This window comes from Tenrec ecaudatus, chromosome 10 (assembly GCF_050624435.1).
Source record: "Tenrec ecaudatus isolate mTenEca1 chromosome 10, mTenEca1.hap1, whole genome shotgun sequence".
Taxonomy (NCBI): domain Eukaryota; kingdom Metazoa; phylum Chordata; class Mammalia; order Afrosoricida; family Tenrecidae; genus Tenrec; species Tenrec ecaudatus.
In genome coordinates this window covers 38,310,483-38,337,305 of record NC_134539.1, presented here as the reverse complement: position 1 = coordinate 38,337,305, position 26,823 = coordinate 38,310,483, and the positions used below count along the sequence as shown (strand labels likewise).

The window sequence follows — 26,823 nt, the reverse complement described above, 5'->3', positions numbered from 1 at the left end:
CTTTTTTTAACTGTATTGCTATGGAAAGAAGGCCAGGACCCATTGTGAAGCACAAACAAAGGCAGTAAGTTATAGTCTCTCTAGTGTTTTACAACATGCTTACGCATCCACCACAAACCCTCCATTAATTGTCTGAATCACACTATCACTCTCACAAGAAGAACAACACGCTGTGGTCTACTTCTAATACCAGGTGGAATACGAAGTAGCCAGAACACAGGACGTCACCTACAAACGCAAAATTCTGCGATCCAACCTGCATGTTGGCAGTGGAGAGTCTGAATTAACTACCGTAAAAGAGTTTAAAGGAGACTTTACAAGTTCCAAACCTGGAGCTCCAATATTTGATTATGTGACTAAATGATTTTAGCCAAGTGTTAAGTCACTGTGGAGTGAAAAACGGGCGTAGCAATCCCTCATAGGATTGTAAGGATTAAATTTACAAAGAGTACCGAAAGCTATGAGGGATACGTTTTCTCTTTGGCTGAATCACCAAACCAAAATTGCCAAGACCCAACCACAGCCTCACACAACTATCTATTCTAAAATAGTAAAAGCTTTGGTTTGTTTTAGGTTTCTTTTTGTTTTCGTTTTTTTCTCTTACACCATCCTCTTTCTCCACCTCCCCAAAACAACCTCACTGCCATCAAATCAATTTTAACTCATAGTGATCCTATAGGACAGAATAAAACTGCCCCAGTGGGTTTTGAAGACAATAAATCTTTACAGAAACAGAAAGTCTCATCTTTTTCCCTGGGAGTGGCTGGTGGTATCGAACTGCTGACCATGTGGTTAACAGACCAGCAAGCAACCCACTACATGACCTTTTAAAACCCCAAGGTTAGTGAAATGAGAATTAGGAAGCAGTTGTGCTCTAGACCCAAAATTAGAATGCAATAACAGTACAACCAAATTGCACACCTAAAATATATATATATCAAAATAAAATGGCAGGTAAATGTATCTCAAGTCACCACTCATGAACTTGAGACTTTTATTTCAAAAGAAATAAAAGAACTAGGAAATAAGAACGTAAGATTGCTCTTAACTTGTGAACAACAGAGAATCCCAATATATCAAAGCAGCTATAAACACAGCAGTGATAAGAGCAATACCAGCAATTTAGATTCGCTTGCAAAACATTAGATGAATAGCTGACAAGGCACAATAAACTGAACAGGAGAGTTCTGTGCAATAAAGAATATTAAAGCCAAAACCATTTTTCTGATATAAAATGAAGATTTTTCTGATATAAAATGAAATCATCTCCATATGAATATTAAGAGAATGCATAGAAGAATGGCTGTCAAAGGTTTCTTCGTAATTTCCCACATTCCTTAAATTTTCTAAAGCGAGCAGACTGTGCTCTTGTAACACATGAAAACAGTACAGACACGCACCACCCCTGCTGCCACTCTCAGAGTATTTGCACATAATGAGAGACGGAGCTGCAACTGAAAAACGCAAAGCCAGCCAAAGTTTGTGACGGTAGAAGGAGTTAAGAACTTTCAAATCTAAAGACTTTTCAAACAATGATGAGCCAACTGAGACATGAAAAATACATGACACTTTTGAGAAGTGGGAGGTTTTGAATACTAGCAAAAGATTAACAACTAATCAAATCACATAATAAATTAAAAGCCTATACCAGAGAATTTTAAGATTGAAACATACAATTTCAAAGGAAGAGAAGTCTGCCAACCCACTAAATGCCTCATTTTCTCCCCAGAGAACATACTAATGGAGCTTATAATAGAAGTCATGAAAACAGTTCTCTGAAAACAATGTTCCTAACAATGGTAAGGGAAAAAAGAGGAGAGAGGGGGTAAATGAGTTGAAGTTTTCTCCCAACCCAGCTTAAAAGAAACTGTAATCTTCAATCCCATTAGAGAAATCACATAAATAGAGAAAAGAGAGGGTAATAAACATGTACTTAGAAAATGACTGGCTATAACAGAATTTCAAGCCCTGTGGACACCAGACTTCCGGGAGCCATGGAAGGTAGATGAAGCCCGGAAACGATTACCTGAGATCATCGTTAAATTTGAAACTAAAATATCCCCTGGAGTCTCCTTTAAAAAAATCAAACAATAGTTTAACTCAACTAGTAAAAAAAAATAAAATGTCTGCCTTGAGCATTACGCTCTTTTAAGGTCTACTTATCGAGTCCTCTGAGTCGGAATTGACTCGAAGTTTGCTTTTATATTAGGGCGAAGGGGCAAAGCAACTCAGAAGATTACATGGGAAAAGGAACAGTGAGTTATATTCACGAAAGAGGAACAACCAAAATTGGGGGTGGAATCGCTGCACAATTCAGAGTGGAATCATGTCACTGAACTGTACATAGAGAAACTGCTGAGTTGATGATATGTATTACTGGGTATATTCTCAGTAATTAAAAAAAAACTTTAAAAAACACAGAAACAAGTATTGTTCACGATGCTGAGAAATCAGATACCTCATCTATTGCTGGAAGGAATGTAATATGATACAGCCATTTTGGAAAAAGTTCGGCAATTCCTCAAGATGTTAAATGTGAAGTCACAGTATGACGCAGAATTCTGCTCCAAAATACATACCCAAGCATGACAACAGAGCTCACACAAAGACCTGACATGAGTGTCATAGTAGCATGATTCAGACTAGCCAGAGTGGTTAACAATCCAAATGGACATTAACTGATAATGGATAAACAAAATATACTAAAGCCATATATCACATTTTAGTATATTATTTCATCGTAAAAATATGTGATGTTCTGTTATATGGTATGGTAAGAGTAACCTTGAAATCTTTAGGTTAACTGAAAACAAAAAATACATAATGTATCATTTTATTTATATGAAATGTAATAACACAATAAATCTGCAGACAGACAATAGATTATGGTTGGCTCTCAAGCCAAGGATGGGGAGGTTATGACAGCTAATGAGTAGCTCTCTATCCCAAAATTTCTGAGGGGAGGCAATAAAAATTTCCTAAAATTGACTGTGTGATCAAGTGCCTAACTCTATATATAAACCTATGATCTATCACTGAATTTTTTTTCAAAGGATGGAAGATAGCACCCATCATGTAAATGGGCTGAAGTGTTAAATTTCTATGAAAGTAGATGTGGGGATAAATCCCAACATTTAAAAACTCTACAAGACAAAGGAAACTCTAAAAGGAAATCCAATCAATACAACTGTTGTTCAAGTTTGTGCATCAACCATTAATGCTAGTGAAGAAATTAAAGGATTCTACCAATCAACATCTTCAGTCAGAAATTGATCTCAAACATGCAATCAAGATGCGTTGATTTGAGATTGGAATGCAAAGGTTAGAAACAAAGAGGAAGGGATAGCAGTTGGAAAATATGGTCTTGATGACAGAAATGAAGCTGGAAATTTCAAGATAGAATCTTGCAAGCCCAACACTTCTCCAAAACAAATACATATGTATTTTAACAGCACAAAGGCAATTCCTACACTCGGGCATCTTCAGATGGAATATACAGAAGATAAACTGACTACATCTGTGGGAAAAGACTGTAGAGTATCTCAATAACAGCAGCTAAAACCAGGCTGGGGACTTTCTGTGGAATGGACCACCAATTGCTCAAATAAGGGGGTAACCCCCAAAAAACCAAAAGCCTCCCACCCCAAAGCTATGTATTTAATTTTTTTAATAAACAATCATATCACCTTCAAAGTACTTTCCATTATACTTTATACATTTGTCAAATCTGTTATTGCATTCTGGAAAGCATTTTTCAAACTTATCTATTTAGATGGCTGGCAGTGCACCTCCCTTGTTTTTTCTTCACCTCCTGTGAATTGTCAAATCACTGTCCTTTCCTGCCCCTCTTCACTCTCTAATTAACAGTCTGACCTGGTGGAACAAACTCCAAATGTACTAGGAGTTGATATTTTTGTCCATTTGGGAATTAACGGATGTCCAGAACGAGGTTTGTCATCAATCCGCATTTCACCTTTATTTTTAATGAGAAAACCACTTGTACATTTGGGTTTTCTGCATAGTGTTGTCCTTGTAAACTGTGTTCAACATCACGGCACTTTCTGCTGCATTTTTCCTGAGCAGGACACAAAATTTCACAGCTGCATGCTGCTCTCTTAAATTGGCCATCACAAAAAAAGGAGGGTCGAGCAAAACTGCTTTTATAAAAATGGTCACTGGGACCAGAGAGAACCTTTCCAGCTGATGCCACTAGGTACATACACTACCTCAGAGGAGTTGCTTGATCTAGTGGGGGGGAAAGCATACTATGAAAGCTCCACCCAAGAGGGGTTTTCCCCAGGTTTTGGGGGTTACCCCTTCATATGTAAATTCAGGTTAGAGCTGAAGAAAATTAAAACAAGTCTATCCTACCTGAATATCCATAACATCTCAAGAACATATTCACTGTACTAAACAGTTCTAACAGAAGAACTGATGAACCATGGAAGGACATCAAGAACATCATTCATGAAGCAAAAGGTCATTTAAAAGACAGGAAAGAAAAAAATCAAAGTGAATGTCAGAAGAGACTCTGAAACTTGTTCTTAATCATAGACTAGCTAAAGCAAATGGAAGAAATGATGAAGTCAAAAAAAGCTGAACAGAAAATTCCAAAGGGCAGCTCTTGAAGACAAAGCCAAATATTATAATGAAAATGTGCAAAGATGTAGAATTAGAAAACCAAGACGGAAGAACATGCTCAGCATCTTAAACTGAAAGAACAAGAAAAAATTCAAGCCTTGAATTGCAATCTTGAAAGATATTAAAAGTAAAATATAGAATTATATAGGAAGTATTAAAAGATGGAAAGAAGACAGACAGCGGAGAAGTGGGTGAGGGGAGATGCCGGATGGTGTAAGATATGACAAAATAATAATAAATTATCAAGGGTTCAGCGGGGAGGGGGAAGCAGGGAGGGAAGGGATAAAACAAGGAGCTGATACGAAGGGCTCAAGTAGAAAGCAGGTGTTTTGAGAATGATGATGGAAACATATGTACAAATGTGATTGACACATTGATGCATGTATGGATTGTGATAAGAGTTGTACAAGTCCCTAATAAAGTGATTAAAAAAAAGATGGAAAGAATGTACAGAGTCTTTGTACCAAAAAGAATTAGTCAACATCCCATCACTACAGGAGGTTGCACATGAGCAAGAACGCATGGTGCTGAAGGAAGAAATTCAAGCTTCAATGAAAGCATTAGCCAAAAACAAGGCTGAAATATTTCAACAAGCTGATGATGCACAGAAGTACTCACTCATCTTTGCCAGGAAATATGGAAGATAGCTACTTCGCCAACTGACTAGAAGAGATCTGTGTTTGTAACCATTTCAAAGAAAGATGACCCAACAGAATCTTAGATTATAGAAAATATCATTGATATCACATGCAATTAAAATTCTGCTGACGATCATCCATGTTGACAGTATGTTGACAGGGAGCTTCCCGAGGTACAGGCCAGATTCAGAAAAGGATGTGGAACAAGGGATATTACTGCTGATGTCCGATGGATCTTGGCTCAAAGAAGAGAGTATCGGAAAGATGTTTACTTGTGTTTTATTGCCTATGCAAAGGCATTTGACTATGTGGATCACAACTAACTATAGATAGCCTTGAGACGAATGGGAATTCAAAACACTTCACTGTGCTCATGGGGACCCCGTACATGGATCAAGAGGCACTTGGGAGAACAGAACAAGGACATACCGCAAGGTTTAAAATCAAGAAAGGTGTGTGCCAGGGTTGCATCCTCTCACCATACTTACTGAATCTGTATGCTGAGCAAATAATCAGAGATGCTGGATTATATGAATAATGTAAAATCAGGATTGGAGGAAAATAACAAGCCCAGGCTTGCTGTAAATGATGAGGACTTGAAGTGCCTGCTAATGAAGCTCCTGGTCATCATTATGAAGTCTTCGGTGTGGATGACAACTCCATGTAAAGAAGACCAAAACCCTCACAACTGGACCAACAGGAAACATCATGATCAATGGAGAAAAGATTGAAGTTGTCAAAGATTTCATCTTGCTGAGCTGCACAATCTAGTTCACGGAAGCAGCAGTCAAGAGATCAAACAACTCAGTGCACTGGGTAAATCTGCTGCATAGACCACTTTAAAGTGTTGAAGTGCAAGATATTACTTTGAAACTAAGGTGCACATGAGCCAAGTCATGTTATTTTCAATGGCCTCATATGCATGTGAAATGAGGACTAAGGAAGACCAAAGAAGAATTGATGCGTTTGGAGGATGGTGCTGCAAAGCACACCGAAAGCACTGCCACACGAGCAAACAAATCTGTCTTGGAAGAAGTATACCCGGACTACTCCTTAGAGGCATCCCTCCCATGTACCTCAGACATGTTGTGAGAAGAGAGAAGTCCCTGGAAAGGGAAATCACGCTTGCTAGAGGGGCAGCCAATAAAAGAAAGTCCCTGGACAAGATGGACTGATTCAGTGACTGCACCAATGGGCTCAAACATAAGAACAATTTTGAGGCTGGCAAAGGACCTGCCGTGTTTCACTGTTGCTCTTTGAGTTGTTACGAGTCAGAACTGACGCAATGGTCCCTAACAAGAACAAAAGGCAAACACAAACCCCCCAAATCAAGGGGTGGTTCTAGTCTCTTCTATAGGATTTCAATTTGTTCAAGTAACCTCACCAGAAATGGATTTAGGTTTTTGTTGTTGTATTTATTCACGAGTGGTACCCACCCTCTCCCCAGCAAAAAAAAAAAAAAAAAAAAACAGGAAAAAGTTCCGCTGGACAGAGCATTCATGGTACCCGTTTTTTCCTGCTAGGTGAGCATCAAGCCTCTCGCTCTGAATTAATACACCCAGTGGCATCAACTGGAAAGGTTCTCTCTGGTCACAGTGAATTTTTTCATAAAAGCAGTTTTGCTCAAATCTCATATTTTGTGATGGCCGATTTAAGAGAACAAACAGCAACAGCTGTGAAATTTTGTTTCCTGCTCAGAAAAAATGCTGTAAACCCTGTTGTGATGTTGAACAGTTTACAAGGACAGCACTATGGGGAAAACTCGAGGGTACAAGGGTTTTTCTCGTTTCAAAAAGATGGAACGTCAATTGATGACAAAGCTCATTCTGGACATCCATCAGCTTCACAAACAGATGAAAATGTTGACTGGTAGTGCATTTGGAGTTTGTTTCACCACGTCAGACTGTTAATAAAGCTTTCTATTTAGAGGTTCTGAAAATATTGTGTAACAGTGTGTAACAAAAAAGGTCTGATTCCCAGTTCCTAAATGCTTCCTCCCCTCTCCCCCAACTACCATGATCCGAATTCTACCTTGCAGGACTGGATAGAGCAGAGGATGTACACTGGTACAGATAGGAGCTGGAAACACAGGGAATACAGGACGGATGATACCTTCAGGACCAGGGGTGTGAGGGGCGATACTGGGAGGGTAGAGGGTGAGTGGGTTGGAAAGAGGGAACCAATTACAAGGATCTACATGTGACCTCCTGCCTGGGGGATGGACAACAGAAAAGGGGGTGAAGGGAGACGTCGGACAGGGCGAGATATGACAAAGTAATAATTTATAAATTATCAAGGGCTCATGAGGGAGAGGAAAGTGGGGAGGGAGGGGGAAAAAGAGGACTTGATGCAAAGGGCTTAAGTGGAGAGCAGATGCTTTCAAAATGATGAGGGCAAAGAATGTACAGATGTGCTTTATACAATTGATGTATGTATGGATTGTAATAAGAGTTGTATGAGTTCCTAATAAAATGTTTTTTTAAAAAAAGGCCTGCTTTGGCCTGGTGGGAAATGATCAAGGGTAAGGTTGCTTAGAGAAGAGGTATACTCTAGCCCAGGTGGCGATGAAGCATGGTAGTAGGGCAGGAGGAAAGTCAAGGGAGATGGAGGAAAGAGCTAGGAGTCAAAGGGCATTCATGGAGGTCTAGACAAAGACATGTACATGCAAATATATATAGGAGGATGGGGAAATAGATCTATGTGTCTATATTTATAGGTCAAGTATTAAGGTGGCGGAAGGACCTTGGGCCTCTACTCAAACACTCCCTCTATGCATGAATACCTTCTTTTATTAAATTGGAACTCTATGATGCTCACTCTCCCGACACAACGGCTGGAGCCAAAGTGTGTGAACAAGTAAATGTGGTGAAGAAAGCTGATGGTGCCCGGCTATCAAAAGAGATAGTGACTGGGGTCTTAAAGGCTTGAAGATAAACAAGCGGCCATCTAGCTCAGAAGCAACAAAGTCCACATGGAAGAACACACCAGCCTGACTGAGCGAGTGGTCCCAAAGGGATCAGTTACCAGGCATCAAAGAACAAAAAATCATATCATTGACTGCACACCTCCATGATAGGATCGCTGAAGACAAATGGGTGGATAAGCAAATGTGGTGAAGAAAGCTGATGGTGCCCGGCTATCAAAAGAGATAGTGTCTGGGGTCTTAAAGGCTTGAAGGTGAACAAGCGGCCATCTAGCTCAGAAGCAAATAAGCCCACATGGAAGAAGCACACCGGCCAGTGCGATCACGAGGTGCCCAAGGGACCAGGTATAAGGCATCATGCAAAAAAAAAAAAGATATAAGTGTGTGTATGTATGTATATATATGTGTATATGTATATATGTATGTATATATATGTATATATATATCATATTAAATGAAGGGGGAAGTGCAGAGTGGAGACCCAAGGCCCAAGTGTCGACCAATGGAGATCCCCTCATAGAGGGGTTTAGGAGAGGAGATGGGTTAATTAGGGTGTGAGGTAGTATCGATGAAGAACACAGCTTTCCCCCGGATCCTGGATGCTTCCTCCCCCCAACTACCATGATCCGAATTCTACCTTGCAGGGCTGGATAGGACAGAGGCTGTACACTGGTGCATATGAGGGTTGGAGGTTCAGGGAATCCAGGGTGGATGATACCTTCAGGACCAAGGGTGTGAGGGACGATGCTGGGAGAGTGGAGGGTGAGTGGGTTGGAAAGGGGGAACTGATTACAAGGATCCACATGTGACCTCTTCCCTGGGAGAGGGACAGCAGAGAAGGGGGGAAGGGAGACTCCGGATAGGGCAAGATATGACAAAACAACGATGTATAAATTACCAAGGGCATATGAGGGAGGGCGGAATGGGGAGGGAGGAGGGGAAAAAAAAAGAGGACCTGATGCAAGGGGCTTAAGTGGAGAGCAAATGCCTTGAGAATGATTGGGGCAGGGAATGTATGGATGTGCTTTATACAATTGATGTATGTATATGTATGGATTGTGGTAAGAGTTGTATGAGTCCCCAATAAAATGTAAAAGAAGAAAAGATAAAAAAATGATTAGGGCAAAGACTGTACAGATGTGCTTTATACAATTGATGTATGTATATATATGAACTGTGAAAAGAATTGTATGAGCCCCAATAAATTGTTAAAATTTAAAAAAAAAAAAAAAAAAAAAGGCCTGCTTCGTGGCAGACAGGGGACTGGTTTTGTCACCACGGCAATGCTCCTGGTTCACACAGCCATCGCAGTGCACCAGCTTGGGGCAAAAAACAGCATGCCGCTCCTGCCCAACGCATCTTACTCACCTGACACTGCTGTGAGACTTCTATCTGTTTCCTTGAATGAACAGGGTCTTGAAAAAACAGCGATTGGATGACATATAAGAAGTGAAGGAAAAACTAGGAAGGTGCAGTCAGTCATCCAAGCAGATGAGCTTGAAAATGTTTCCAAAAGTGGAATCGCAGATTTGACAAATGTATTAAGTATAATGGAGAGTACTTTGAAAGTGATAAAGCTGCTTTGTAAAAAAAATTTTAAATAGATAGCTTTGAAAAAATTCCACTCTTGGGGGGAGGTATCCCCTTTGATTTATTAGCTTATCCCGACTTCAGAGATACTGCCAATCAACCCTAACCAAAGGTAAAAATTACAACAACTAGTGAAATAATATGTCCTAAAATAGAGTACCAAAAATAGAATGGAAAAAAACTGTGAAAAATAAGCCCATATCATTATAACCAGAGGTTGTCATTTTTCATTCACAGAATATGAGAAAGCAATAAAAATTTTAAAATACAGAACTGCTACACAGCACAAACTAAACTTTCCTATTTGGCAGAACTCTGTTAAGTGGGAGCAGGGCAAACAAAAAAACAGATAGAAAGGCTCATAGATAGATAGTCAAGGAAGAGAATGCAATAAGACAAATTAGTAAAATCAATAATCTAGGGAATCCCATTAAACTGTTCTTCTAGTCTTTAGGTTTAATTTGAAATTATTTCAATATTATAAATTTTACAGTAAAATAAAAATAGTTAAATAACATGAAGACTGAAAAAGCATGGAAAAATGCTTTCATAAAAAAAAGAAAGAAAAACACTATGTTGTCTTAGGTTCAGGTGTGTTCACAAGATTTGTTTTTATTCTGGGATACATGCAATTAAACCAAATACTTAGAGATTTAATATCACATATTCTTCGGTTATATGTAAAACCACATTATCTGTAACACATCCAAATTCATCCATTTTTTAATAGAAGCATTTCATCATATATACCTGTCATATTAAGGAAAAGAAACAATGATATGTTTCCACTTAAAGAACGTAAAAAGATAATAATAGGGAAAGGAAAAATACTAAAATTAATAAAGCTAAGAAAATAAAGAAGATATGACTTTTCACAATGACATTATAGAGAGTTTCAAGGAAATGGTATCATCAAATAGCAAAGCGGGTTCATGCAATAAAATGTAGAACATGAATTTTTTAAATAGGAGGGTGCTGAGGAAGAAAGAACACAGCAGAGGTAGCAAGGAACACAAGCAGGAAGGGGCTGGGCCCTGCAGAAATGAGGGCTTGTCTTCAACTCAGTGCCTGAATCACAGGAACAAGGAGAGAAGAGATCAACTTGACTCTCCCCCAAATTGGCTCTCGATCTCAATTTAAGAGCATCACCCTCACACCACCTCCCATACCATGTGATCCAGTGACCAAGACAGAAAAGGTCGATGAAAAAGGCAGGCCAGGTGGGGAATCGGAAAATTAACAGTTTCACACCCCACTGAACAGCACTAGCTGACTCTTCCCCTGTGGAAAGGGGAGTTCAGTGCTTCCACACCATCTGATTTTAGAAGGAAGACAGAAATGCAGGTCTTTAGGTGAAATCCCCAGGCTAAAGATTCACAAAGCATTTAAAAAAGAAATTTTTTAACTCTGGCCAGGTCAAACAAGTCCCTTGACTCTTATTTCTTCACTGTTGTTCCATTTTTACCATGTCCCTAATCCCTTCCCTTCTCCATTCCATCTTTACCAGTTGCAGAATTGCTTTCTAAAATGATGTGACTCAAATCTAAACGTTTCCCTTTCCCTACAAACACCAAACACTCAAATTAGCATTTGAGACTCCACGTCCATGTGCCTCTTCTTCTGCCTCAATCTCTACATCATTAATTTTTTTCTCCTTTAAAAATGTTATGAATGACTCAATTCTGACTCCTGACCAATTGCCTGCTAACCTAGAAGTGGAAAGTAGAAACCCACCCTGTGGTTCTGTGGTACAACTTCTGTAAAGAGTACAGCCAACTAAATCTAACACCCTATTGTTTAATTTCCCTTTTGACTCATTTTAAAGTTGTTCTGCTTTTTTAATATTTCCTGGTGTCTTTTCACGGGGGGTTTCCTCTGGTGTATTGTATTGTATTGTATTGTATGTTTTTTGGAATATTGAATCTAGGATGGGTCAATCTACAGAGACAGCAACTGGATTAGTGGTCCGCTGGGAATGTGGCAAGGGGGTTGGGAGCTAATAACAAGGAGAACAAGAAGAAAGGAACTGTTCTAAAACTGATTGTGGTGGTGACAGTACATCTCTTCTTCATATGATTGAACTATTGAATTACCATTTGGATTTGGACTATGTCCCAATAAAACTGTTCATTTAAAAAAAAAAGATGACAACCAAGAATGTCCTGTGGAACAGTTCTACTCTAGAACACACAGTCGGGTTGTGTTCCATGTCACAGCACATGTTCCCCAAACACTTTTGCCAAGTGTTAGGAGCCCTGCAGGCATGGCACGATGGGCCAAGAGATTGGGTGCTAACCAAAACATCCGCCATGCCGTTTGTTTCCTTAAAATGTGCTGCGGTTGTTAGGTGGTGTCCTGTCAGCTCCAACTCATAGTGCCCCGACGTGGGTCACAGCACGACTAAGCACTGCCCTGTCCTGTGGCATCCTCACAATGGTGGCTATATTTGAGCCCACTATTGCAGCCACTGTGAAGGTCCCCTTAGCTGAGGGTCTTCCTCTTGTTTACTGAACCTCTACTTTATAAACATAATGTCCTTTTCCGAGGCTGGTCTCTTGATAACATGTCCAAAACACATGAAATGAAGTCTCATCATCCTTGCTTCTAAGTCTTTATTATGAGGTTGCCTATTGGTTGTGAGGAATTTGGTTATTTTTTACACTGAGTTATAATCCATATTGAAGGCGTCAGTCCTTGAGAGCATCATTTGCAAGTGTTGCAAGTCCTCATCGATTTCGGGGAGCAAGGTTTCTTCATCTGCATATGAAAGCTTGAAATTCTTAAGCCTTCTACTCCTGATGCTGCATTGTTTTTCATCTAGTCCATCTTCTCAGATTATTGGCTCAGCATAGAGACTGAAAGTATGGTGAGAAGACACAACCCTGGCATACAACTTGCTTATTTTAAATCAGGCAATATTTCCTTGTTCATGTACAGGTTCTGCATGAGCACAATGAAAAATGTTCTGGAATTCCCATTCTTCTCAATATTATCCTTAGTTGGTTATGAACCACACAGTCTACATGCCTTTGCACAGTCAATACAACACAGATAAACATCTTTCTGGTGTTCTGTGCTTTCATCCAGGATCCACCTGACATCAGCAATAAGTCTCATGCCATGTGCACTTCTGAAGCCAGCGTGCGTCTCTGTCAACATGCTGCTGCAACCACTGCTGACCTAACAGCACTTACATATCCCCTTTTCGTCCTCAGCATTCGGGATAGAGGGGCGCGCCTTCGACAAGACCCCATTGCTCTTCCTGCAGTCAAGAACGGAGAGGTCCAGTGCCCCATCCCCACCACATTATACCTTTAGACTTTCAGTGTGGCCCCTTGTGAATATCCCCCAACCTGTTCAGATGAGGTGTCAAGTGCTGCCACCAATCGGGATTCCTCGGGGACTTTATGGCTTTGCTCCCATTGCTGGTCTGTTGCACTCCCGTCTTGGTTTGCCCCCATGTGGGCGGGCCAAACCAGTCTCACCCCGCACACATGCACACACATACACCCAAACTCTATCTTCAGTGTTGTACAACGTAGTGCTGTCCTCTAGGGAGGGGACATCATGTCTTGAGCTGAGGCCTGCCCTGCAGTCCTCTCTCTGAATGAGCTGCTAGGAGTAGGAATGTCGCCCCCAAGGTTTGGTGCACCAGAATGGAGCCTCGTCTCTCTCTCCCTCTCCTGTGGAGATACAGTCAACACCCTCCCCTTGGGTGGATCAGTGCCCTAGTTCCCCTTTGCCGTGGTTTTTCTTCCACCACCCTTCTGTGGGCCATAAAGGCCTATGTGGGGTGGGAGGGTGGACGGTATCGCCTTTGAAATTTTCTCTTTCACTCTTTTATGTCATCATTTCTTCCATTCCATTTAATTACTCTAGATTTAAGAGCAAGTTCTAGAGACTCATAAGACATCCATTCTGATCTTTTCTTCTTTGCTTGTCTTTTTAATGATCTTTTGTGTTCTCCGTGTATGTTCCTGATATCCTTCCAACAGTTCATCAGATTTCTACCATTAGTTCACAATGTGTCAAATTTGTTTGAGATGTGGCAGACTTGTTTTAATTTTCTTCACCTTCCCTGAACTTCAGCTTCAATTTGATCAATTGATGGTCTGTTCCAGTTGGCCTCCTGGCCTTCTTTCGATTGCTAATATTGAGCTTCTCCATTGTCTCTTCCTGCATACATAGGCACATTGATTCCTGTGTATTCTGTCTGCGAGGTCCATGTGCATAATTCCCATTAATATGGTTGAAAAAGTATCTGCAATGAAGAAGTCTTAGGTGTTGCAAAACTCTATCATGTGATCTCTAGTTTGCCTTGGAAAGCCTACGGGGAAGCTCTACCTATCCCACAGTCAGAAGGTACTCAATAATAGTGAGTTTGAGCTTGGTGCTTTGTCTAAACCATAGACTGCCCACCCCAACTTTCCCCAGGTTCTACATCCATTCAGTCCTTAATACATTCTGGGCACTGAGCTGTGTTCCTCACACTGTTCTAGGCACCACTCACACAGGCGCAAACAAAACAAACGTGGCAAGTAAAAAGTGTAGTAAGTCACACAGTAATAGGTGCTTTAGAACAAGAAAATAATGCACAAAGGACAATTAGGTTAGGGGAGAGACAAAGGGCAGGGTGGGGGGGGTGGCAGGAGGAAAAGGTTGCAAGTTATTTAAAACATCATTTTGAAGGTGGCATAAAAGACAAGACCCGAAGGAGTTAAGATGATACATAAATAACAGAGACAAGAAGGTTTCAGGCACCTCAACAGCACAGGGCTCCGGCAGACGTGTGCCAGATATTCCAAGCTGACAGTCTCCCTTTCAAGCCCAGTCCCAATGCCATTTGTGCAGTGAAATGGCTTTCGATTCCCCCAAGGCAGAATAATTCATTCACTCAACACTGTTTCTTCATGTCCCCTTGTATAGTATAAACCTTCTTTTCAGACACAGTCAAGAAGAGAGTTAATCAATTAATTTTTAATCAGTTAAAGCAATAGATCATCTCCTCCCCCCCAAAAAAAAATATGTTGTTAAACATTCTAACTTAAGGTATACAATTGTATATTTATTTCCCAATTCAGCACCAAGGCCTTTGAATATAGTCTGCTGAACAATGTTCTCTACCTTCTTCTTAGTTAAGCTGCCCCATGACCTATAATGTCCATTTTCCGTTCCATTCCAAGAAAGTTAAACGAGCATTTATAGGCCCTTGAAAAGTTTTCTGCAAGCAGAATTCTTCCAGAGATTTACAGAGATTCCTCAATCTGTTTCAGTTTTCTTGACCACAATCAAATTCACTCAAACACAGCTCTCTCATTCAGCCTCGTGACTCTATCAAGTCTTTCCAAAGCATTTCATGAAAACAATTTTTTGCACTCCTGGTTCGTCAATTGGAGTAACACTTATTAAATTATGAGTACCACTGGAAAAACAAGTTTGTGAACAAACACAAATCAGCTGTAAACAAAGAACTCAAATGACACACACAAGTAGGACTAACCTACCAGCTGGAGCATCTGAGCGCTGGGAATCAATCCACATAATTTACTAAAAGAATGTCACACTCAAGCCCAGCAAGGATTTGAATAAATGTTTTTCCAAATAAGATAAACAAATGGCCAATAAGTATATTAAAAGATGCCAAAATTAGTTATTCCAAACCCACTGCTATCAGCAAATGTATTTTGAATCAATGACTCTCTGAGACAGAACAGAGCCGTCCCACAGGTTTATAGGGTTATAACCCTTTATGGAGCAGATTGCCACATCTTTTGCCTATACAGTAGCCAGTAGGTTTTGAACCATTGACCTTTAGGTCAAGCCAAGCTCTTTAACCACTGCACCACCAGGGCTCCTGTCAATAGCTGTGTTGTTGTTAGACGTTGTCAAGTCAGCTCTAACTCATACCGACGCTATGTACAACAGGATGAAACACTGCCTGTGCCATCCTCACAATTGCTGTTATGTTTGAGCCCACTGTTGCAGCCTCTGTGTCAACCCATCTCATGGATGGCAATGGCCACTGGTATTTTAAATACCAGCAGGGTCACCCAAGGTGAATAAGTTTCAGCAAAATTTCTAGACTAAGAATAGACTATGGAGAAAGAATAAGCTGTCCACGTCTAAGAAATTTGCCAGTGAAATGCTCCGGCATGGCAGCAGCGCATTGTTTGATTGTCTAACAACCTTATGAAGAAAAGTGGAGCACTGTCATTAGCGATTAAGGAAATGCAAAGATAACCACAGGCAGAAATTCTTCAGGGTGGTTAAAATGGAAAAGACAATAACAAGTGTTAGCAAAAAAAAAAAAAAACAGAGAAATTGGTGGAACCCTCATATATTGCTGGGGAAATGTAAAATGGTGTCATCGCTTTGGGAAAGTTTAGCAGTTCCTTAGAATGCTAAGCACAGAGTTCCCAGCAATTCCTCCAGGAGGTACAACTCTAATGAAATAAGGCAAATGTCCAACACAAAAACTTGTACATGCGAAACTTGTAGCCAGAAAGTACAAAACAACCCAAGTGTGTATCAACTGACAAATGGATGAACAAAGTGTGTCACATGCATAGACTATTTGGCTATGAAAACGGAGTTCTGCTACATGATACAACATGTATGAACATGAAAAACACTATGCTAGGTGACAGGGAAAAAGCAAACTCACTGCTGTCACGGCAATGCCTTGCATTGCATGGGCTGTCTTGGCTCCACGTTTTTTTTGGCAGGTGTATATACAGAGGCAGTTGGTAATGATCAGGCCTGTATTCCACAGTGATGCTATGAGTTCAAACTATCAACCTGCAGGTTATTAGTAGGGTCCACACTGTTTGTGCCACTCTGAATATAGTGGGATGACAGCATCATCCGACTTCCTCCATTTAACTTCACCGCCAACATCATCAGGCCAAGGCTTATCCCTATTAAAACAAAAACCACCCCCCACTAGCATGACCCCAGTACTGCCTTTCACTGGAGCATGTGCACAGGTACAAATAAGATAAGACCTCATGACAAATGGAATCCAGGAATAGGAATGGGAGTAACGATTCCAGGAAGGGAAGGGGAAGGTGGGCCAAGGAGGGCAGGGGGAACTATTCACAATAACCGACACACAACCACACACATACCCCTCCAGGGGGATGAACAACAGAAACTATGGGGGAAGGGAGACAGCACTCAGTGTAAGATATGAAAATAATTATTTTCACGTGGTTCTGAAGGGATCAGTTACCAGGCATCAAAGAACAAAATATCATATCATTGGGTGAACACCTCCATGATACGATCGCCGAGGGCAAACGGGTGCATAAGCAAATGTGGTGAAGAAAGCTGATGGTGCCCGGCTATCAAAAGAGATAGTGTCTGGGGTCTTAAAGGCTTGAAGGTAAAAAAGCGGCCATCTAGCTCAGAAGCAACAAAGCCCACGTGGAAGAAGCACACCAGCCTGTGCAATCATGAGATGTCGAATGGATCAGGTATGAGGCATCATCAGAAAAATAATCTTACCATAGTGAATGAAGGGGAAAGTGCAGAGTGGAGACCCAAAGCCCATTTGTCGGCTGCTGGAAATCCCCTCACAGAGGAGTCTAGAGGAGGAAATGAGTCAGTCAGGGTGCAATGTAGCACCGATGAAGAATAGAGCTTTCCTTAAGTTCCTAAATGCGTCCTCTCCCCCACCAACTACCATGATCCGAATTCTACCTTGCAAGTCTGGATAGAGCAGAGGTTGTACACTGGTGCAGATAGGAGCTGGAAACACAGGGAATCCAGGGTGGATGATACCTTCAGGACCAGGGGTGTGAGGGGTGATATTGGGAGGGTAGACGGTGAGTGGGTTGGAAAGAGGGAACTGATTACAAGAATCTACATGTGACCTCCTCCCTGGGGGATGGACAACAGAAAAGGGGGTGAAGGGAGACGCTGGACAGGGCAAGATATGACAAGATAATAATTTATAAATTATCAAGGGCTCATGAGGGAGGGGAGAACGGGAAGGGAGGGAAAAAAAGAGGACTTGATGCAAAGGGCTTAAGTGGAGAGCAAATGCTTTGAAAATGATGAGGGCAAAGAATGTACAGATGTGCTTTACACAATTGATGTATGTATGGATTGTGATAAGAGTTGTATGAGTCCCTAATAAAATCCTTTAAGAAAAAGAAAATAATAATTTATAATTTACCAAGGGGACATGGGAACGGGGCTGATACCAAGGGATCAATAGAAAGTAAATATCTAGAAAATGATGGCGACATATGTACAAATATGCTTGATACAATTGATGTATGGATTGTTATAAGAGCTGTCAGAGCCCCAATAAAATATCTTAATTAATCAAAATAAAATAAAATTTAAAAACAAAACTCACTACCATGGAATCAATTTTGACTCACAGTAACCCTCTGAGGGGGAGGACAAACATACCTCCACCTACCAATCTTATCCCCAATTCAAACACCAGTGTCTTTCCCCACAGCACTCGAAAGTTCTCTGTTGTTAATTCATTGGCAATGGCCACAGAGAACACACAGTCCATATTTCCAATCATGAGATTTATTACAGAATGAACAGGTTACAATTCAAAATCAGGAACAACTCAAGATACAGGTCTTCAGTCAGGAAAACTCCTTGGCCTTTCTGGGGGGCCTTTCTGGGGAAGGCCTTTCTGGGGGCACCCCAGGACTTTTGGGGCTGGCATCGGTCCTCTCAGGCAAGTGTCACGAAACTCTAACTACACGGATAAGTACCCAGAGGCACACTCCGTCAGGAAGCCTCTTGCCTGAAGACATTCAACTACTGCTCGATTAGTTGGCAAGCCTCGCTAATCACTTTGCTCCACAGTCTGAAAAGCCCAGCGTGCCCATCGTACAGTGGCCTCCACGTTCTACGGCTGCCATTTCTCTGCCACTGCTTCTCACTTGAAGCTGCTTTTCCTTGTTCTTCACCATCTCTGGTGTTACAACTCTCACTGTCTTATGGATCTAGGAAGTTCTCAGTACAGGGACCCCGAACTTAAAGGACATGTTCCATCCTGGCTCTTCTTGTTCTTGGTGGCAATTAAGTCCCCCCTCCCCCTTCCCACCTCTGGGATGGCCCCTTTTAAGCCAATCAGGATGGCAAAAGTACCCAACCCATATCCTTTATTTGCATACCCCCTACACAAGAGTACCATGCACCCTATTTGCATTATTTACAAGCTGTCCAATCCCCACCCCATAGTCAGCCAGAAGCATCTTATTTGCATAGTCCCACCCAATCATTTGAAGTTACAAGTCCAAGGCTAGAAAGGCCATATATAAGCAATCCATTTAAGCACGCCCTTAATGATAACCCTGATCTAAGAACACCTGGTTCCTTTAAAACGGCCCTGCTCAGTCTGCCCCAGTGAAGTGATCACTGCAGAAGTGGGTGCGATAGCAAAGAATGGTGAAGAAATGGTACCCAGCCATCAGAAAGAATAGCCTCTGTGGCTTTAAAGGCTTGTTTTAAAACAAGCAGCCATCTAAGTGAGGCACAGCTACGTCCACAAAGAAGCCCTCCAGCCTGTGTGATTCAAGAGCTGTAAATAATCAAGCCCAAACCCGGGAGGGCTTCAATATTAGAGCCTAAATTCTGAACACCCAACCTGCAGAAGGCTATGGATGACAGTGACAGCTCAAAACCCATTCACAAGGTTTCCCATGTGGATAAGCCTCAGATGAATCCCCTCTGACTATGGACTAGAGATAGGAAAGGCCTTGTTATCAGACAGTGTAGTTACAGTTAGGTCACAAAGGAGCCCTGGTGGTGTAGTGGTTATGCATTGGGCTGCTAACTGCAAAGTCAGCAGTTCAAAACTACCAGCCACTCCTCAGGAGAAAGATGGGGCTCTGTACTCTCATAAAGAGTTACAGCCTCAGAAACCCTCAGGAGCAGTTCCGCCCTGTCCTACAGGGTCACTATGAGTCGACATGGACTTGAGAGTGGTGAGAGTTACGTCAAAATGTGTCACCTTGCCGTTTGATCTCTCTGTTGATCCAATGTATAATTGCTCCAGATTTTTTCAGATTGTCTACTTTGTTTCTATCGAGATTTTTCTGTTTCATTCTGTCATTATTGCTGGGCCGTTTTTGTTTTGTTTTATTTTTGCTTATTTTTCTGTAAATGAAACCCAGAATAGATAACCCTATAAAGAGTCGGATTAAGAGTTTCAAAGGGACATGCCAAGGGCGGTGGGCAGGAAATGGAGAGCTAACAATAACGAGTGCCAGGAAGAAGAAATATCCAGGGATTGATAGTGGTGAGGGCTCACAGCTCCTATGCACCCAATGAAATGCGTGATAAGCGAATTGCATGTCTGTGAAACTGGTAAAAACAAATATACTGATTAATTTTTTTAAGCAGCTCATCACGCCACAGCATCCAAGAAACATAAGTGAAAGAAGCTAGGCATAAAAAGCCACATATTATTTGACTCCATGTACATGAAATGCTAAGAATAGACAAATCCATTGAGACAGATTAGTGGTTGCCAGGGGATGGGATGGGGGGAGAATGGGAAGTGAGCCTGCTGATGGGAAAGAGGTTTCTTTTTGGAGCAATAGAAATGTTCTAGAATGAGCCCCCATGATTGTAAACTTTGTGACTACACTGAGCCTATTAATTGTATTCAGTGTTTTAAAAATGTTCAGTTCTGCCAATGTTTATTGTTAATAGGAGAAAAAATCAAGACCACGTAATTTCCACTGTAAATTAGAAATTGACCTCTAGTCTTTGTGGACAGGGATAACCTGGCCAAACATTTCCCATAATAAATACCCACATTTTATTACCAGGGATCTAGAAGCAAAAAATCTTGACCAAGGCCTGACTAATTAGGAAAACTCACTTTTTATTTTCCAGAGTCCTGAATTGCCTCTAATGTAACACTTTCCTTCATCCATCATACCATCCTTACCACCATCTGGAGACCCCATTTCCAACTTCCATGACACTTAAAAGTCCAGTTCAAATCCTTGAGTCGTACTTAATGGTCTTTGAATATGTTGTAATACCTCTCTAAAATCCTTCCCCAAGATAGAAATGCCTTATATTTTTTGCCTCATTTAAAACAAACAACAACCAAAAAAACCCACAAACTCAATGCCACGGAGGGCAGAACTGACCCTGTAAGTTTCTGAAACTATAACTCTTTGCAGGAGTAGAAAGCCCCATCTTTCTCCCATGCCTCCTTAGTTCTTTTCAAATACCCTACAGCCCAAAAGGACCAACTCCATCTTCCTTTTACAGATGAATAAAGGTGTCACGTCTAAGGTCACTTGAGCGCCTGAGCTCAAAATTCATCTTTATTCACAAATGTACCATAGAATTTCAAACTGGGGGTGAGGGGAACTGAAGAGGGTATTTTTGGATAAGTTAAATGTTAAATAAGTACAAAAGATCAAATAAAATGGTATCAAAACAAAGTTGTGAGGGGGGTAGTTTGGGGAGGGGTGGTTTAGATAGAAGTATAAAACCCCAAAGGAGTAGAGATCTTTAGGAGCAAAAGGACAACAAAAAGCAGCTTGTTCAGAACGAGAGCTAAACAAAGGACCCACTGCTACGAGGAGATGGACTATCAAGAGAGGAGAGGGACAATCCTTCAGCTGCCTCTTTGCTTTGGAAATCTTCATCAAGGAACATGCTCTTCAAACCAGAAAGGGGAGAACACTGCTCAAAAGAAGCCAACATCTAAGGTAAGTGGCATGGATAGTGTAGCATTACAGAACACTGAGCTAGTTCAAAGGAATTTGCTTTCTGATCCAAACAAATCACACCCCGTGATACTGAAAGAACTTTTAAATCTGGCTGAAAAACTACTGCTGCTGATCTCAGCTATCTTGACAAGGTGCCAGAAGTCCAGGAATAAAAGAAGGCAGTTTTAATTTCAGGGGGAAAAAAGTCAGGTGGGGGGTGCGGGATGGTGGGGAGGATATACAAATTCAGAAGACAACCACAAACAGGAGTCAACATGTCACGTAGCCCCTGGAAAATTCTAGTGTGGCTAGGTAAAAGAGCTTAAAACACACTAATAGAGAACGTGACTGTGGGCCCTTTATTAAAGTAGCCTATACAGCATTTGCCTTTGAAAGGATTACTAACATGGCAAAAGGGAGGATGCTACAGACATCTACATCTGATTCTAACAAGACCATCTGACAGCATCTCTTCATGATAGGCTGGTGAGCAAAATGGGAAAATGCAGAATAGCAGAAGCTGAAAATCTGTCAGACTGAACTAAGACGATGAATACAGCCCGTTGAACATCTGCTTGATTCGTGTACCAACGCCAACTTGGAGAGATGTCGCCAGTGGAACACCGCACCCCAGGGCTCTGTCTTTTTCCCATGAGGTGGACAATGTGTACTGAGAAAGCCAGAGAGATGCTGCTTTGCATCTACGAGTGTCAGAAGACTGTCGCCCAACTGACAGGTCCAGGCTCCAGAGAGCCCAGAACAGGCAAAATGAAGCATTCAAAATAAAAATCAGTATTTAGATTTTTTTAAAAAGCATTTTATTTGGGGGCTCTTACAGCTCGCATAACATTCCATACATCAATGGCATCAAGCATATGTGTACAAATGTGGCCATTATCATTTCCAAAACATTTTCTACTTGAGGGTATTTAGATTTTATAACTCAGATAAATACATGACAGAAGAAATGTCCATTTAAGTATAAAATTATTGTTGCTATTGTTGTTGTTAGATGCCATGAGTCAGTTTCAACCTATGTCAACCCCATGCACAGCAGAGAGAAACACTGCCCAGTCCTGGGCCATCCTCACAACGATCCCTATGCTGCAAGCCCACTGGTGCAGTCACTGTGTCCTATGGAAGGACTTCCTCTTTTTCTCGGTCCTTCTATTTACCAAGCATCATGCCCTTCTCCAGGGAACATGTCCAAAGGATGTAAAACCAAGTCTCACCACCCTGGCCTCGAAGGAGCGAGCACTCTGGCCATACTTCTTTCAAGACAGACTTATCTGTCCTTTTGGCAGTCAACAGTCCCCTTCTCAATATTCTTCTCCAGCACCACAATTCTTCAGAGGTCTACAAGCAACAAGTAGTGAAAACTTTCGGTTTTACATGCAGTTCCTCAACTATTTTGTTAGAATTTTAAAAAGACAAAAACATTGTTGATGTCTGTTATCAGTGAAAATATATTAATTCCTCGAAAGAAAATCTCAATTATTAAATCCAGGACCCTTTTGTAATAGAAAAAAAAACTAAAAAAAAAAAAAACGTTCAAGTGATTACACAGCTGCTTGGCATGGGCCAAGACCCTCTCCCTACACCAACCAGGTGAGTTTCCAGTACTCTCTTTCCTTCTGTAGAACTTCGCACGTACACACACAGACCTACCACTGTATCTTCCTAAGGAACCAATGCGCATACCAAGAATAAATAACCACAGCACACTCACCAGCAAAATTCACAAGTCTGAGAACTAGTAGGTAACAAAAAGGCACTCTTGTATCCAAAAGCTTTTACCCTTCAGTGTGAGTACTTATTAAACTAAAGCATTATCCCATAGCCTGTTTTAACATTTTTTTTAATCCAGTGAAAGTTATTACATGGATGGAAAGCTTTTAATGGGCATGCCATTGTTTGCTGGGCTCGAAAACCCTCCCCCTCATAAAAGATACCATTACGCAGATTATTAAGGGGTTTTAGCCTGCAAACCTAAAAAGCAAACCAAAGGTTTGCTTCAATTAAGTGGCAGGGCATTTATGCTGAAGGTCCCTTGCTCCTGGCCCACTTCCCCCAAAACAATGCCCCTTTCAAGATCTCAAAGGTTGTAGGGGCAGCTGGCCAGCGGATTCCCCTGTGGTCTGGTAGCCATCCTCCCTCCCTATCCCTTGGGTTATAGACAGTGGTGAATTGGGAACTGATAAAGGAGCGGGTTGGCAAAGATGTGGCTTGTTATCAGGCCAGCTTCAAGGAGAGCCCACCTACCCCCAATCAGTCCTGGTGCCTTCTCCAGGTCCCAGGGCCTGAATCCGGGCTTCTCCCGGACCCCTTTGGAAAGGAAGGGGTAACTTTACTGCCCAGACAGCCTCCTCCTACCTCACACCTCACCCATTAAAGCCCAGCACGCTCTTTGTTTCCAACAGCTATGGGGGGGGGGGGGGGCAGGAGGCCTTGACGGGAGGAGAGAGGTCACTCCCTTCCCTCCAGTTGCTGCCCATCTCCAAGCTAAAGATCACTCCCTGGGAACGAGTTCCCTCTTCACCATAATAACCCAGGGCCACCCTTTTCTACTGCTACACAGGGGCACTCCTTTAGACCTAATCACCGCTTTCTCCGGAAAAAGCGCTCTGGCGGCACAAATTGTAGCTGCTCGCCCAAAGGTCAGCGGCTTGAACCCACCAGCGTGGCAGTCCCCTGCTTTGGTAAAGATTACAGCCCTGGAAACCGATGGGGCAGTTCTACTCTCCTACTGGGTCGCTGTGAGTCGGAATCTACCCTGGGACGCGGGGTTTGGGTTTGAAACAAACAGGATGACTCCGTGGGCCCTTCCTTCTGAACCAACACAAACCCTCGTCCCTCGTCGCATACCCAGAATGGCTTCTGCACACACACACACACACACACACACACAAATATAGATAACTTCTTGGGTTCTGTTTCCCTGCCCATATCCACAATCCCTGGGTCCCTCCAAGCCCCAGTGCCCACCACTGAACTTAAAGGCCACACAACATCACTTCGCACCTCCTACCCACCTCGCCCTCTGGATCATCCCTTGCCCCCCCGTGACCCCTCTGAGGCGCCAGGGTCCTAAAGAGGAGCCTCTCCAGCACATGGTCACTTCCTCGGTTCGGCCCTCAGCCAGGGTGGCCAGTTCCAGAGCGCCTCCCACCCCCAGGGCGCACACGAGCACGCAGAATCCTTGCCAGGGGGCCGCCCCCCGCGCGCCCCGAGTCTCCACAACACCAACACGCGCTCCCGCGTGCACACCCACGATCGCGCCGGGAGCCCGGGCCCCGCCACCTCGCCACACGCCGGGCGGTCCTCGCCCAGCCACCGGACTCGCGCGGCCGCACGCACGGCCCCTCCCCATCCCCAACGCCCGTCCCAGGTCGGCACGGCGCGCTCGCGCCCTGCCCTCCGCCCACCGTCGCCTCCCTCCAGGCACGTTCGCCCGGACCCCACACCGGGGCCGGTCCCAGTCCCGCCACGGGGACCCCGAGGGAGGCGGGGGGGAGAGGGAGGGTCCCAGGGGGCGGGGCGGGCCCGGCCGGTCCTACCTGAGCAGTTGATGCTCTTGCCTTTGCCGCCCGGACAGTCGCCGCCGCCGCCCGGGGGCTGGTTGGACGCGCGGCTCCCGGGCAGGGAGAAGGCGAAGAGCAGAAGCACCGACGTGTAGCAGCAGAAGGCGAGCGGGGGCGCGGCCGGCAGCCGGAGCGGCGCCTCAGCGGCCGCGGCGCCCATGGCTGGCGCCCCTGGACGGCGGGAAGCGAGCGCAGGGCGCCCAGGCCCGGGGCATCCAGCCGCTGCCGCCGCGCCTCCTAGCAGCCGCGCCGCGGCGCCCGGCAGCAGCCCCTCGGCATGCCCGCCCCACCCGCAGCGCCGCCAGGCCCCGACCCGCCGCCTCCGGACCGGCTCGGTGGGTCTGGGCGCGTGTGAGGGGCGCGAGCGCGAGGGCGCGCGCGAGGGTGCGAGCCCGCGTGGGGGAGACCGAGGCTCGGGGCGCGAGCGCGCGCGCGCGCACGCGCGCGGGGCGGGCGGGGGTCGCGAGGTGGGGGCAGGCCCAGCCCCTCGATGGCCTGCTCGCCTTCCCTTTGTGTCCGCGGCTGTCGCCACCGCGTCACAAAGACCCCAGCCCGCCCGGTGAGGGGCGCGTGACGGAGCCGCGGGCGGGAGGGGTGGCCGCGACCCCGCCCCGCGCACACCCCCCGCTCCCGCGCCGACAGCTCCGCCCCCGCCCGCGGCCGGCGCCGCCTCCAGGGGAGCTATTGTTCCTGCGGCGGGGCGGGGCGGGGGTCGCGGCCGGCCCGCGCGCCGGGCTCCGGGGCTGGCCAGCGCCGAGGGTGCGCCCCGAGCTGCACCCGAACCCGCGGTTTGGCCGCCCTTTGGAAGCCTTGCCTTCGCCCAGCAGCCGGCCTGGGAAAGGAGGACAGGTGGTCTTTTATGCATCTCTTCTCTCGGTGAACAAAGTAAGCCCACAGAGGTAAAGGTGACTAGTCCAAGGTCACGTACGGGTTGGAAGCCGGTTCTAACCACATTTACCCCTATACAGTTTTTAGACATGTGGGTGAAGGGCTACATTTCTAGAATCCTCGCGCGCCCCCTCCCCGCCCCCCAAAACGCGCCACTCTCAAAGGCAGACATCAACTGAATTTAAATGTCCCGTTTTAAACATTCTATATTACCCTCTTCGATTAACTACACTCAATTTTCAGAGATTTGCTAAATGCAAGACCAGGACTAGCCCTCTGCCTACTTCCCTCTAGTTTTTGTTACAGCCCTATGAGGTAGTGGTTTGCCAGACCCATTCTACTGATGAGGAAGATGGGACCCAGGAAAGTAAAGTTACATCTGAGGGGACCCAAATTAGGGGTTGTATGAGAATTCTGTTCTGATTCTGTCCCAGCCCATTGTTTTTCTATCACATCTTGCGAGGTGAGACCCAGTAGGCAAACACACTGTCATTGAGTAGAACTGTGGGTTTCTGAGACTAAATCTTTACTTGTGTCGAATGCCTCTTCTTTCTCCTTTGGAGGGGCTGGTGGTTTCGAACTGCTGATCTTTCAGTAGCCACCAGCATAAGGAAGGCAATAAGATCATAAAACTATACTTTTTGAAAGCCCATGGCCGTTTTCATTCTACCACACTGCTTCCCATCTCAGAAGGAATTTTAAAATCTCCTTGAAAAACTAATCAATTTGACTCATAAAATTTAAGATGTCTGCATGAGAAACCACAAGCAACACCACATTAGGGGAATATTTGCAATATAAACATAAAGCTCAAATAAATAAAAAAGAAAGCCATCATAACAAAAATGGGA

General features: G+C 43.7%; 1 protein-coding gene across 2 annotated transcripts in view; it reads right to left on the bottom strand.

Moving 5' to 3' along the window:
• Window positions 1–25,686, bottom strand: part of TMEFF1 (transmembrane protein with EGF like and two follistatin like domains 1) — a 102,714-nt gene extending 77,028 nt beyond the window's left edge. Inside the window, exon 1 of one of the 2 annotated variants that reach the window (XM_075560230.1) lies at window positions 25,061–25,686. In XM_075560230.1, the coding sequence (XP_075416345.1) occupies window positions 25,061–25,244 (184 nt within the window). In that variant the 5' untranslated portion in view covers window positions 25,245–25,686. The remainder of the gene's footprint in view (window positions 1–25,060) is intronic. The other variant, XM_075560231.1, reaches the window with a different exon arrangement.
• Between the last annotated feature and the right edge of the window lie 1,137 nt (window positions 25,687–26,823).